General features: G+C 46.6%; 1 protein-coding gene across 4 annotated transcripts in view; it reads left to right on the top strand.

The window, feature by feature from the left end:
- The window catches only part of PASD1 (PAS domain containing repressor 1), an 86,323-nt gene extending 72,042 nt beyond the window's left edge, over positions 1 to 14,281 (top strand). For 2 of the 4 annotated variants that reach the window (XM_073358342.1, XM_073358343.1), the window contains 5 exons: positions 1,344 to 1,556; positions 2,275 to 2,474; positions 3,541 to 3,633; positions 5,391 to 5,601; positions 7,200 to 14,281. In XM_073358342.1, the coding sequence (XP_073214443.1) occupies positions 1,344 to 1,556; positions 2,275 to 2,474; positions 3,541 to 3,633; positions 5,391 to 5,601; positions 7,200 to 7,370 (888 nt within the window). In that variant the 3' untranslated portion in view covers positions 7,371 to 14,281. The remainder of the gene's footprint in view (positions 1 to 1,343; positions 1,557 to 2,274; positions 2,475 to 3,540; positions 3,634 to 5,390; positions 5,602 to 7,199) is intronic. The other 2 variants (XR_012160615.1, XR_012160614.1) reach the window with 2 other exon arrangements.
- The last annotated feature ends 846 nt before the right edge of the window (positions 14,282 to 15,127 follow it).

Genomic DNA, 15,127 nt, shown 5'->3' with positions numbered 1-15,127 from the left:
ATTAATGACAGCGCAACATGGGAAAGCAAATGCTCTTCAGATATCCTGAGCTTGGTGACACTGGAATAACTGAGTATGCTTTAATTCTGGAAATGGAATGTTCTCCAGAAATGATCTACACAGGAATTTTTTGGGTATCTATGGACTGTCCTGTCATCCTTTTTTTTTCTTTCTTTTTTTTTTTTTAAAGAGCTACATGCAAATCACCCCTTGTGTAACGTTGTTTTGTGACATCAAAGCACACATGCAGCATAGATCATTTTGTATTTAATCCGTGCCTTGGATTTGTCACTGATTATAACAAACTATGGTGCATCTAGAACACCAGTGACTGCATCCATTTCCTCCTTTTACCCAAAAGTCGACAATACAAATATACTGAAAAATAATCCATTTGTACAAACTGAGAGCTGAACTTTACTGACAATAATCTGATCGGATTTACTATGCATCACTAACATCACTTTAATTTGCGCACACTTTAATTTAAATGTTCACTGTCCTCTAGTCAAAGTAGCAAAGAGGCTGGAAGAGAGAAAAGTACAATTGATCATTCTAAGTGGAAATCATTCACCAATGATTCAGTCAAATATGGAGCGTGGGCTGGTAAAAATTCAAACTACAGTGCCAAAAATATAGGATTGGGGAATAGCTGGAAAAGGATTGACACAAATTAGATCTACTCCTTAACAAATACGTTACGGGGGAAAAATAAAAACCAGCTCTGTATATTAACCACTTCACTGCTGCAGAATGTACCAGATTCCACCGGCAAACATGGCCTTGTCCATAGTAATATTGGTTTCGTATACTGAAAATAGCCACATGCACAGAAGCCCATGTAGGGCTTTTTACTGGTGCACGTGGGAATGCTGAGTGAGTAAAGAATGCAGGCTCAGCAACTAGGGATGGTGGTTTAGAAAAGTGTCCGTGTTCCTTTAGTCCTTCTTCTCTGTTGAAGCTGATCCCCTGTGGTGAGTTTTGTGATATAGGCACCCCCAGACCAACATCTGAACTGCAGGTTCCAATTGTTTTGCAAAAGCCATCAGACTCCAGTGACTTTCAGTTTTGACTTGACTAAGCTTCATTAGAACTAGTTGTGAATCTGTCTGTATCTCAATACCAGGTTGCTAAGCCATGGCAAAGGACCTTGTTTTATTGGATATAGGGAATCCAGCACAGTTTATGTTAACATATCAATTTAATAGATCCTTGGGAACGCTGTCTTTTGCACTAGCAATATTGTACGTTGCATTAGAGCTTACTGTAGCAGAGTCAGGTAGATGCATTAAAAAATTAAACACATAAACTGCTGTACCAGCTCAGGTATCTCTTTTTTGCAGATGTTGATGCAACAACCTATGCCCATAGTCTTTAACAACGTACAGCAACAGAGCCCAAGAAGGCCATCTCAACCACAGCAGCCTGGGGCGACCAGGCAGACCACAGCCAAGAAGTCTCAGCAGCAAGGCCTTATGGGATCCAAACACTACAATGCCCCACACTTACCGTCACCACATCAATTCCTCAGGGAACCTTGTGTCACTTCCTCACAGGTTGCTAACTTCTTGGTTTTCTTCAAGAGCAATTGAATGTTCTTTATAAATGGCTCTTGTAATTATTGTGTGTCAGCTCGTTTAGGGACAGATCCGTCCCTAGGGCAACTCCACGTGGAGTTGCACCAAGGATGACGCTGATGCCCGGGCCATGTGGCTCCCTCCACTTTAGCCCCCGCTAATGAGCACCATTCTCCTCTTGCCTCCTGAGTCTAGGTTTCATGCTGTAGTGAATGTGACGTGCTTCACTTAATCAGCTTTAAGATGTTACTTCGTTTCACATGATAAATGTAGATGACGTCACTCTGCTGTAGTATTTAGAGATTTAATGGCCTAACAGTATTAGATCTAAGGGGGCCAAAATCATTCCTGGTAGAATTCTGTTGAAGTTAGTGGAGATCTTTTTGGTCCTGTCATTCCAGTTCTGCTCTTAGTTAGACCAGAGTCTATCTGGAGTAGCTCAGTGTAATCAGTGGGAGTTACACTGCTATAACTCAGGGAAGAAGGCATATTCTTAGAGGAAGTACAAGAATCCGTTAGTGTGGGCTGCAGATTTTTCAGTCACCTTCTCCCGACAGATCTGCTGTCTGTCTCCTGTTGTATTCAGGGAGCAGAAAGTGCCATCGTCACACAGCCTGCCGTCTGACTGCACGTTAGAGGTAGATGGTCTCTACCATGGAATTGATTTGTCTAATAGGGGACAATTTTTTTGTCTCAGGTACAGCAGCAACAGCACTTAATGCGAGGCAGCCAGGCCCAGCCCACACACCTGCCAGTGCAGACAAGCATTTCGATGCCCCTCTACAACAGCCCCATGGTGTTTTCCCAAACTCATCCCATCACTGTGTCTGCTCAGATGCCGACGGAAATGAGTGAAAGGCAACAACCGTCCAACTACAGCCAAGATAGGAGTCTCAGGTAGGAATGAAGTCAGTGCTCGATCCTGATGAGGTCTGAGTGGGAGGAAAATATCATTGTGCACAAGACTGGGTAGCAGTGAAGTCTTGGCTTTCATTCTACACGTCAGGAGCTCTGCTTTACTAAAGCTTTACTCATGCCTTCGTACATGTGCCTCCCATATAACTTAACAGCTTTTTAGGCACGGAATGTACTAAATACCCTGCTTCAGTCAGAGGGCGCTGAGCTTTTGGTTTCAGGGGAATAAAGAGGCAAAACTAGCAGTTCCCATAGTTTTCTCTTCGTTGCCCAGGAACTCCAGAATAGCCATTCTCCTGCCAGGATGGATGCCCTGGAAATAGTCCTTTTCAGTGCAGTCCTGCTAACCATCCACATGCAGAACTCCCGTGAAGTCTCAGCAGACATTGGTTATATAAAGGGCTCTCAGGATCAACCCATTTCAAAAGTGCTTGCAGGATCGGGCCCTTTTAAAATAGGTTGCCTGGAGGCCTTTCTGTCTAAAAGAGGTTTTTAGATCATTGAACATGTTAAGGTCAAATTCCCATGTGATCCAGGGTGGAATTTGGCTCGACTATTGTTAGTAATTTTTGTGTGCTATGCATTTTACAGACACAGCCCCATCACCACCCAACCCAGCTCCCGAAAATAGCACGCAAACACTTTAAATGTTAGTATGCGTTGTGGGGCGCCTGGAACTCTTCTGTGGGCAGATGCCAGCTAAATGTGCGTTCGTGTCCAAAGCAAAAGAAAGAATGGGATCCTTAATTTGCACGAGGTGGGCCATGATAATGTTAGCAAGATCAACTGAACATTTGTGATCTGAAAGGCTTAGCCATTTCAGCGCAGATCTGTGGTCTCTTTAAAGCTGATGATAAAATTGTGATCTTATATTATATGCACACAAGCATTCAGGTCCTTAAACTTGGATGGAATGAGTTAGTGAAGATTTGAGAGCTTTCACACAGCTTTTACGGGGATAGGGTACTAGAGATTGACTGTGAAGAATCTGAACATAGGAAAAAACAAATACCTTTTCTGACTGTGCCATGTTTTCATTCTTCTGTAGAATGTTGTTAGATCAGCCTGTCCAAGCCTTGATGCCCAGTGCTAATGGCAGTAATCAGTCATCACAAAACACTGCTGGCAGACAGCAAGCAAAGTAAGTCTTCCCTGTAACTATTGTACACTATCTTAGCAGTGAACTTTCTCTTCAGAGGCTTTGTCCATGTGTAAGATCTTATTGGGGTTCTTTTCGGGGTCATGAAAATGATCAAAAATGTTGGTTACCAAAAAAGAAAAAAAAAATTGGGGGTAAAGAGATAAGTAACTAGTTGGTTGGGGGAAAAAATGAAGTTGGATTGTTTTTTTTAATGAAAAACATCCCTTCAAACAAATTTTTCCAAGTAAATTTCAGTTCTCATCCAGATTTTTCAGGCTTTTATTGAAAACTAAAATCCGACGTTTTGTGGGGGTTGGCAATCATTTTCTGCGTTCAGTTTCAGAAAACTGGCAATAGTCAGGTTCTGGTTTTTCGCCATCTTCCCCAAATTCAAAGTTTTTGATAGAAATGAAAAAAATCTTTGTTCAGAAATGTTCACGGGAAATAAAATACATTCCCTGTCCAGCTCTACAACGGACTGTACCGCTGCCCATTGGCGTAGGTAAACTCTTTGCTGTGTTCTTGTGCTCTAACCAGTCCATCTTAACACAGCTGCACACCTGTCAGTGTGTGCTGGTGCAGAAGTTGAGTACTAATCACCTTATTTCTATTGTTGTTTCAGTTGCACCCAGAGATGCCACCCCTATTGTGCTAGGCACTGTACTAACATACACCAAAGTATTGGTCCCTGCCCCAGACAGCTTTAAATCTAAGTATGCCGATGGATATGGTTGTTTCATTGATCAAAGAGCTGCATCTATTTAGCTTAACAAAGAAAAGGTTAAGGGGTGACTTGATTACAGTCTGTATGTATCTACATGGGGGAAGATATTTAATAACAGGCTCTTCATTCTAGCAGACACAGGTATAACACAATCCAATGGCTAGAAGTTGAATGCTAGACAAATTCAGACTGGAAATAAGTGTAAATTTTTAATGGTGAGAGTCATTAACCATTGGAACAGTTTACCAAGGGTCATGGTGGATTCTCCATCACTGACCATTTTAATATCAAGATTGGATGTTTTCCTAATAGATCTGCTCTGGAAATTATTTTGGGGCAGTTCCCTGGCCTGTGCTATACAGGAGGTCAGACTAGATGATCACAATGGTCCCTTCTGGCCTTGGAATCTATGAATCGATGAATCTCTTATTTAAACAGGCCAAGTCACAAGACTCGTGGTTTCGGTGGGATGGGGGGCAACCATACAGCAAAGCCTTCAGCTTCTCCAAATCAGATACTCTTGTTCTCACATGTGGAGTTCCAGTATGGAATTCCACTTCATTATACTGATAAAGGACATGGGAGACATGGGTGGCCGGTGACCCAGCCATTGGGGGAGGCTAGCCCCCACCTCTTGTGCCTGAGGGCCCCCGGCACCTGGTGGTGCAGTCCCAGTGCCGGCTGGGCAGCACGAGCCCAGTGCCAGCAGCCCTGAGTTCTTGCGGCAGGCTGGCCAGCCCTAGCCCCAGCCAGCCTGGGGCATGGCAAAGAACTGCAGGAGGGAATCTGGGGGCAGAGTGTGAGCGGGGCCCTGCCAGGCTGTTTGGGGAGGCACAGCCGATGCTACCCACCACCCATGATGGGAGATTTTTGCAGCTAGTCTGGTATGTTTTCCGGGCTGTTTTTCCGGACTGTATTTGGTTTAGCGAACTGCATTTTGCTTTGTTTCAATCAGCATAGATCTCCGGCATTTATTTTCATGCTGATTCATTGTTTACCTTCTATTAGTGTTTTATTTTCCTCCTATTTACAGATTTGTTCCAGAACAACAGATGCTGCCTCCCCCATTACAGATGCAGCCAATTACATGTAGCGCAGTCAGGGCTCCTGCCCCTTCTCCTGTATTTACTCCTTCAGTCATGATTCCACAGGCCAACTTCCCTTCCCACCAGACGCAACTTCCAGTTCATCTCCACCAATGGCCACCCCAACAGCAGGTTCAGCAGCAGCATCTCTACCTGCAGGTAGCATACTTGGGTGGGCTTTGTAAATGTCGATCAGACAGTTTAGAAGGAAACGCTCTTACATGACTTGAATCTGGCTGTCTTATCTTACATGACCCCCATCCCCACTGTACCTGTACATACCTACAGCCTGCCCTGTATCACCGGAATTTTCAAAAATGGTCAGCACAGTTGAGACTATGTTTTCAGAAGAACTTAACTCTCATTTAGGCACCAAAATAAGTGGCCAGATTTTCACATGCAGCTCAGCACCCAGTGCCTGGAGCTTTTTGAAAAATCTGGCCGGGAATGTTAAACATTGGGAGTTGCTGGGTCCAAAGCACTTTTGAAAATCTGGCTCCATCTGGCCTGTAGTATCTGAGCAGACTGTGTTGTTGTTTTTTTTAAACCAGCCACGTGCTGCTCTTTATTCAAAGAATTAATTGGGCCACCGAGCAAACCTTTCGAGAAGACAGATTTGATTTTCAAGAACAAGGATCGTGCCCAGCTGATAAAACAGTTAGTGGAAGGAATCACTGAGGCTAATTAATAATTGAAAATAGTTTTCATTCTCTCAAAAACTGAGTGGGTTTACAAAAGCCGTAAGTTTAATGGTCAGTGAGAGGAGGTGTAGCAAAGTAATAGGAAGAGATCAGCTCCAGGTGGAACTAGTTATGCTGCAGGGCTGGTTGAAAAAGGAGTGATTACATAATAATCCCCTCAAGTTGTGGAATAAGACAAATTCAGCACAGGCACAGACCCAGCGTTTTACAAGGGGTAACTCCTGAATTCATCCTCAGAGCACTTGTGTAAGGGTAGGTGCCTTCATCCACATTTTGTAAAGACAGCAAAACGGAGAGAGTGAGAAGTCAAGTGATAGGTCCAAAGTCACAGCAAGTCAACAGCTGCCTCACACTCAGTCCTTTTGGTTGCCTTGCCGATCACAGACCACATTTATTTTCCACGCCCCATTTGTGTGTCTCGCTACAGGGCTGGGTATTTGCTTACAAAGATGAGAATTTCTGTCCATTTTGAGATCAAACTTCAGCACCACCGGGAACTTACCGAGGTCTGGCTATGCTGCAGAGGCTTACTAAGGCCAGGTAGCATGGCTGGTCAAGCCCTATGCCCCGTGGAACCGAGCCACCGTGTACAGGGGGATGGGAGCAGGCTCCTGGAGCTGTTGCTATGTGGATTTACCAGCCATCGCTCCTCACAAGAGTCTTCTAGACTTCAGTAGTAGCCATTGACAATTGCACTCACCCAGACTGGAGCCTTCCCATATGTTTTCCTGTGGGTTTGGCAATAGTATCTCTAGCCCCACAGGGTGGGTACTTGATTGTCGGTGGTTTAAGGCGTGCAAATAACTTTGGCATCCAAACTGAGTGCCCAGAAACTCGCCGTTATGTTGAAAATTGAGGCCCTCGGGATAAAGGAACAGGGCCTGTATTTCACTCCCAGGCTCTGCACGGTATGTTCCTTTGATAGCCTCTTCCAGAATCAGACCCACCCTTTCCAGAGCACTGCATTGAACAGCCAGAAGTAGCTAGATCAGGGCACAAGGAGCATCTGCATTTGTTGGGAAATCAGTCTAATTGTATCACATTTTCTTTCTACAGATGCAAGCCCCTGAGTCGGTCCAGGGGAGTCAAAATCAGCGTATTTTCCAGCCATCTCATATACCGCAGCAGAATACCATGGGCTACTTCCTCCATCCACAGCAACAAAGCCACCATCCGCAGGGCCAGTCCTGCAACTTACAGGACCTGCCTGAAATGCAGCTGCCGTGAAAGCCAGGTCATGACGAGAAGGTGACGAGTCGCAGCTGCTGTGCTGAGCAGGCGTCGGGGACGGACGGCGAAATTCAAGGAGAGAAGGCCCTCCTCATGTGCCAGAGGGGTGAGGGTTAGCCCAGAGGGAAACATGGCAGCGTGGAGGAAGGTCCCAGCAGGAGAGCACGATCGCCATATGGGTACCTTGTTGATTACCATTTTTATATATTCAGTCCTTGATGCTGCACCGTGCCCGTATCGAAGCAAAGTCTGGATTCATTAAGCAACAGGACTGTTTGACTAAACACAGTTGACCTGTGAGTAGCTAGAACTCCCGTTCATGTACATCCTGTCAAGAGCGGCTGTTAAGTGCTAAAAATACCTGGAGGCTGAAATCAGGCTAGTCGGAATTGGTTGTGGAGCTCTTGCCTGCTAAAGCTAGTCTGCAAAGGCGGTGACAGACTTGCTGAACAAAAATGGCTGACTTAAGCAGGAAAATGACCGCTGAAGAATACAGTCATCTGTGGCTGTTATTGGTCACTAAGCCATACAGCCTTACACAGCACAGCATTGCAATTCCTTTGGACTGCAATCTGGATTTCTAGCTGCAGGCATGCTGTTAATCAGGTCAGTGCAAAGCTCGCTTTGCAACTGAGAAAATATTTGCAATTCAGGACATCAATGCTCCTTTTAAATTTTGCTGAAATTCATTGTGAATTTAAGACCAGTGTTTGGAGCATGGAAACCTGTAAGAATCAGCAGGGTCCCATTTAATGAGCATCTACATCGTTTGCTTTGTTGTAGTAGGTTCATTGTGGATTTTGGTTTCCTTTTTCCCTATCCCTCAATCCCATAATTTGTTTTTTCCAGATGATTGAATAATGCTGCTAATTCCTGGACCACCACTCTTGCCTAAATTTCTTACGGTTGTTTTACCAACTCACGTCGCCATCAGTATGCTACGGGTGCAGATGAATTTCTGTGGTTTTAGTTCCCAGAGCCAAGTATTTTTTAGGGTGTACAGGCAAGGAGTCCTTACATTCTCCAATGGACCTTGCTGTACATGTTTCTTTACACCTGAAACTCAGACAAAGGCAAACTTTGTGGTTTTGCTCGTTCATGTTTCAATTTGGCAAAGCTGAAATTTATACTAAGTGATATTCCAAGCCCATAGGGTTAGCAATAAATTGTATTTTTGTAAATTGTCACTTTTTAACTATGTGTTTATATTTATTAACTGACAAACTGTCTATTCCTCAGTGGGTGTATAGTAAAGTGTCCCTACTGTTTGTGTCTTTCCAAAGGAAAATGAATATTTAATCTTTAGATTTTTTTTTTTTTTTTTTTTTGAAACTGAGTGTTAGATTTGGGTAATGCTTGATCCCAAACTCTGAAGACAATTTAATACCGGCTTTCTGAGACAATGCTTGGGTACTTCCTTAAAGGAAAAAAGTGATGGCAAAGTCATAACATTGTGGCTGGCACGCGAAATAGAGTTTAGGGAAAAGTTATTGTCTAACCTCGATCTAACCTAATCAATCTGCTCTTTCTAGGCCCTTTTGGGACCCCTCCGTCACCATGATCGCAGGGTGCCTGCCTCTAGTAGTTGAGATGAAACAGATGAGGCTGAAAGCGTGGTGAGGTCAAGCTGGATCAGTGGAGCTGTGCTCAGCACTGCTTGGAAAAGGTGACTGTAAGTCACCATTGGTCTGCTCAACCTCTCACCCCTGTAAAGCCGGGCTCATGCGGGAATGCTTTATTTTAAGCCAGCTCCCAAAGGCACCATGGGCTCACTGGGCGTAGGGCCACACATTTCCCCCTCCCCTTCCCCAAGTTGCAGCCCTGTGCCACAGCGGGATTTCCCGAGGCACAGGGCATCCTCAGTGAGGCAGCTCTGCTGGTTTTCAGCCACTTTGCCCCAGTGGCTGCTGCGGTCCAGCCAAGAATCTGCGTTATGATGTTTCTTTGGACACTTTAAAGGTGCATGTTCGTTTCCAAGCCCGCCTGGGCGTGTTTGGTGCCCAGCCACACTGGGCTATTGGGCGCCAGCTTGCAAAACTGTGACCATGGCCTCTGAGCAGAGAAGGGGCTGAGCATGCTTTAAGCGGGGTACCTGGCTTTGCCTAGCAGGGGTGTGGAGCAACTGGCCGGCTCAGGCTCACCACGGCTGCAGTCTGAGTGCCCTGCTGCTGGAGGCAATACTCAGAGTACATTTGTTTTCACATTGCGTGGGGTATTGAGAACCATGTTAATTAGATGTAAAAGTTTTAGCATGAAAACTCAAGTCACCAAAGAGGAGAGCAGCACAGACCATTCCCTGGCTCTGCACAGCCATGCCGCTGGCATCAGAAGAGACGTGTGTTATCTATTTTCATAGCCTAGTTGTAGCACAACAATGGCAGGGTGGCGTAAATAGAAAAGAAGGGCGCTTAGCAATGAGAGGTCAAGGAGGCAGAGGCTACCCCTCCCCCCACCCCGGCACTGTACGGCCTGGGGCAAATGCACGGTGGGCTGGAATTGTCAAATGTGCTGGCTGGCTCAGTGAGTATAGCTCAAGGCAGCCAGGGGTGAGGGCAGGGGTTGCAAGTTGGGTACCAAAGATTAGCTGGCAAGACCAACATCACTGAGCTGCTGTTTAGAGTGTGTTTACCCCTTCAGCTGCCAGAGATATGTGAATGAGATGTTCCCCAACAATTCCTTGTGACTGAAGCGTGTTGTAATGTCAGGGACCTTGGCTGGAACAATGATGTGCAATAGTAACCGACTTCCCAGTGACGTCCTCAAACTTCTACGTAGTAAAGCGTTGTTTGTTACTGTCTTTTACCTACAAGGGGCAAAAATTGTGCCCAAGGGTGAGCCAAGCCATGGTGATAGGCCAAAAAGTGGCCCCACAAGAGGACGTGCCTCCTTGGGAGCCATTGGCTGACCCACAGAGGCAGGCCATGTAGGTGAGTTGAGACACTCGCACTTAGCGGAAGGGTCCAAAGCAGGGGTGGGTAAACTATGGCCCGTGGGATTGCCCCTCACCCCCAGTGGTGCCTCAGGCCCCACGCCGCTCTCAGAAGCGGCTAGCACCACATCCATGCATTGCCCATGCCGCCAGGTACCTTCGCCCACAGCTCCCATTGGCCGGGAACGGGGAACTGTGGCCAATGGGAGCTTTGGGAGGAGGTACCTGGAGGCGTGGCAAGGGCAGTGTGTGGAGCCAGCCGCTTCCTGGAGCTGCATGGGGCCAGGGCCCTGCCCCCCCCCCAACTCCCTGCCCTGAGCCCCCTGCTGCACCTCAACCCCCTCATCCATCCCGCACCCCTCCCTTGCCCTGAGCCCGTTCCTGCACACTGCACCCCTCCACTCCCACAGCCCTGCATACACTTTTCCCACCCAGCTGTGGCCCTCAGCCCAAAATGTTTGCCCACCCCTGGTCTGTAACTAAAAAGCACATTGAAGTTAGGGTGTTTTGCTCGAGTCCTGCTTCGGGCCCATAAGAGCCTGGTAAGTGAATTCCTGCCTTGTGGCCATTCCAGTCTGATGAAGTGAGCTGTAGCTCACGAAAGCTCATGCTCTAATAAATTGGTTAGTCTCTAAGGTGCCACAAGTCCTCCTTTTCTTTTTGCGAATACAGACTAACACGGCTGTTACTCTGAAACTACAGCAAATGTGGCTGAAAGCCACTTGCGCTTAGAGTTCATGCTTTGGGGCTTATGAGCCCTTCCTGCTGGCTGGGTGTGTTCGCAACCTCATGCGCAGGGCTCCGTGTCCGTCACAGATTCCCTGACCCTCGGGACTTCTGCAGGAGCCTGTGTGGCTGACTCCAGGGCCTGCTGCTCCAATGGTGCCCCCACCCCCCCCCAAAAAAAACAGCCACACCAGTGGCTGTAGCGGTCCCCAGCAGGCTGGAGCAGCTGTGGGCCACTGGTCACAAGCACCTCCTCAGCGCCAGTGCCCCCCCCCCCAAGATTTACTTACAAAGCTAAGGCATGGCCAGGTCACGGGCCATGAATTTTTGTTTATTGCTCATGACCTGGCCATGACTTTTACTAAAAATGCCCAGGACTAAATCGTAGCCTTGGGATGTGGCTTTGGCTAGGATGGTCCCTTGAAAAATGGGCACCTCCACACACACAGACCACCACCCTGGCTCACCTGCCTGTTGGGGGAAGCCCCCGCATCAAGTGTGAAAAATGGGGATCGGGGTGGCGGGGGTAATAGGTGCCTATAGCAGACAAAGCCTCAAATATCAGGACTGTCCCTATAAAATTGGGTCATCATGCCCAGACGGGATGGACTACAGGCAGAAGGGGTGGGGAGGCCCAGGGCCCCGCAAACCCCCCACCGCGGCCGCTCAGTACCTGCCACTAGTTTTGTTAAAATGCTAAGGTAGCCTTGGCTGACTTCTGGCCACTTTGGTACAGTACCGCACTGGTGGACCTGTGCTCTTGGCATGTGTTTCACTGGGGCCAAGACATGGACAAAAAAAGTGTTACAGGAAACTGGCCAGTTAGTTATTATAGAGATTAATCACGTTCAAAAAAAGAACTGGGTAAGTTCATGGAGGATAGGTCCATCCATGGCTATTGGCAAGGATGGTGTCCCTAGTCTCTGTTTGCCCGAAGTTGGGAATGGGTACCAGGGAATGGCTCACTTGATGATTACCTGTTCTGTTCATTCCCTCTGGGGCACCTGGCACTGGCCACTGTCGGAAGACCGGATACTGGGCTACATGGACCAATATGGCCATTTTTATGTTCTTAACGCTTGTGGGCTTTCACACACTCTCCCTTGCTAAAATTAAGGTGGTGGCAATACAGGTGAACCCCTGTGACTATAGCCTTGTAGCTGAAACCATCACTGTAAATGCCCTACCAGTCACAGCTCCTTTGGGGGTTTTTTAGCCCGTGTCAGACAGGCTTTTGCCCGAAGCATGTTGGTGGTGGACGTGGCGGGTGCTGCAGCCGGTGTGAAAGCAAGGTGTGCCTAAGGGACTGGGCTGCTTGCTTCAAGTAGCAGCCACACACTCATGTGCTGCTCCATCAGCGACTGCCTGAGCAACCCTTTCAGCAGCTGTTTGTCCTTTGATTAGGTTGGCCCCCAAAGCCGTTCCTTTAACTGGAAAATAAAGTGAGCTGGCAGAGAAGAAAGATGGGAGACGGGCTTGTGCAATGTAAAAAAAATAAAAACAAGGCCCAAAAATTCATCCTCACTCTTTGTGCAGCTGGGCTGCGGTCTCTGCTTTAAACCACTCTCACTTCTGCTGCAGGCAGTGGGGGGTTCTCTGCTTTACTCTGCATGAGACCAGCAGCTGGCTCCAGGCTCTCCCCTCAGGCACGTTGTAGCACCGAGAAAGCCTGTGTTTTATAGAGATATCTGAGGCTGAGTCAATGCAGTTGCCTTTGCTTATGGAACACAGCTCTGGCCAATTGTCCCGCTGAGACTTACATGGCTACTATGTGCAATATGGCCATCCTCGGCCAGCTCGTTGCAGTTGTGAATGGCTGGGAGCTGTGACAATATGGCCTTGAGGGTAGCCGCTATATGTGGCTGGGGAGATTGGGGTGGAGAAAGGAAAGAGGCTAAATGGTGGCCCTAGAATGCAGGGTTTGGGACCCTTTTTCGGATTGGCCTTTCAAAAAACATGCACTTTATTAAGAAGAAAAAAAACCCCACCCTTCCTTTCCACTGTCTATCACCCCTGTTAGTGCAATTTGGCCAAAAGAGTCACTGACATATGTTGACAAATCCTGGCTAACACTGGCCAAGTCATGCTCACGCCTGTGAAGAAGCAGCTTTCATGAATGCACATTCTTTCTTGCTGCCTTCAAGCTGCTCCTGGTTTTCAGACAATCATGAGCGCGCCAAACTGCTGAGGTCCTTACTCAGTTTCTGTTCAGTCCTTACTCAGGCAATCTCCTGTCAATGCAACAGGAGCCCAACCTGTATAAATACTGAATCCAGACCTCAGCCATTGGCCCTGAGCTCTCTCAAAGCAATCCTCTTCAGGTTACCGTTGATTTGTTTACCTCTGTGTTAGCTATGACCTGTGTTTTTGTGACCTGTTTGGAATTGCCCATTGTCAACTGGTTTCGGTAAGCAGGTGGGCTTGTCCACTTACAAGGGGATGCACCTTCTACCAGTAGTAGACTCTGGGCTTATTACCGTCCTTTGGACTGTAGGTATGCAACAGAGTGTACCCAAAGATTGGTGCCAGCTCAGAGCGATACCTCCTAAGTCATAAACGTTGTCCAGCTTTCGAGTACACCCATGTATACACATTTGGCCACACAATTCCAGACCTCTGAAAACACAGGCAGCTTTAATTCAAGTCTTGCACTTTTAGCATATTTGTACATTAAAGCCTGGTACATTATAACCAGGCTGGTTTGACAAACATAGTGAAACATTCTTGTACATATTGTACTATATCCCCTGTAAAAACTTAGACTTGAGTATGAATATTAGTTTATTTTATATGATGTCAAATATAGATAAATTTATAAATGTTAAAGTATTTTGTAATGGAAAAAAGGAAGTGTCTTATGAAGACAGTTAGATTTTGTCGTCGTCTTGCATTACGCATCTCTGAGCAGCTCCATTGGATAGGAGCCGTCGCATCTCGACAAGCTTTAACAGATTGTACATAGTATTTTGGAAGAAAATAAAAGTATACTTTTAAGACCTCTTACACGTGTGCTTGTGTTCTTTGCTTGGTACTTACAGCACAGTCCTGAAACTGAAGTTTCTAGGTCTCGATCGGGGCTGTGGCATGTGGCTTAAGAACGCAGCAACTGGCTGATCGTATCAAATTGGGCACACAAAAGCAACAGAGGTGGGTGGCTCACAACACTGGCTGGGCCTGCTGGGTGTAGAACCCAGAAGCCGTGGGGAATCCTCATGAATGGAGGATAGCAGAAAGAGACTGCCTGGCTGGAAAAGAAGGGAGGAGACACAAATCCCTTTGGGACAAGGATGGGAATGGGGTATTAGGGGGAAAGAGAGAGACAAGTTGTCATAAATATAAAGGGAAGGGTAAACCCCTTTGAAATCCTTCCTGGCCAGGGGAAAGCTCCTCTCACCTGTAAAGGGTTAAGAAGCTAAAGGTAACCTCGCTGGCAACTGACCAAAATGACCAATGAGGAGACAAGATACTTTCAAAAGCTGAGAGGAGGGAGAGAAACAAAGGGTCTGGGGGTCTGTCTATATGCTGGTCTTTGCCGGGGATAGACCAGGAATGGAGTCTTAGAACTTTTAGTAAGTAATCTAGCTAGGTATGTGTTAGATTATGATTTCTTTAAATGGCTGAGAAAAGAATTGTGCTGAATAGAATAACTATTTCTGTCTGTGTATCTTTTTTGTAACTTAAGGTTTTGCCTAGAGGGGTTCTCTATGTTTTTGAATCTAATTACCCTGTAAGATATCTACCATCCTGATTTTACAGGGGGGATTTCTTTATTTCTATTTACTTCTATTTTTATTAAAAGTCTTCCTGTAAGAAACTGAATGCTTTTTCATTGTTCTCAGATCCAAGGGTTTGGGCCTGTGGTCACCTATGCAAATTGGTGAGGCTTTTTATCCAACATTTCCCAGGAAAGGGGGGGTGCAAGTGTTGGGAGGATTGTTCATTGTTCTTAAGATCCAAGGGTCTGGGTCTGTAGTCACCTAGGCAAATTGGTGAGGCTTTTTACCAAACCTTGTCCAGGAAGTGGGGTGCAAGGTTTTGGGAATTATTTTGGGGGGAAGGACGCGTCCAAACAGCTCTTCCCCAGTAACCAGTATTAGTT

This window comes from Lepidochelys kempii, chromosome 9 (assembly GCF_965140285.1).
Source record: "Lepidochelys kempii isolate rLepKem1 chromosome 9, rLepKem1.hap1, whole genome shotgun sequence".
Lineage (NCBI taxonomy): Eukaryota > Metazoa > Chordata > Testudines > Cheloniidae > Lepidochelys > Lepidochelys kempii.
The sequence above is the reverse complement of the archived record's forward strand: the minus strand, read 5'-3'. Positions and strand labels throughout refer to the sequence as shown.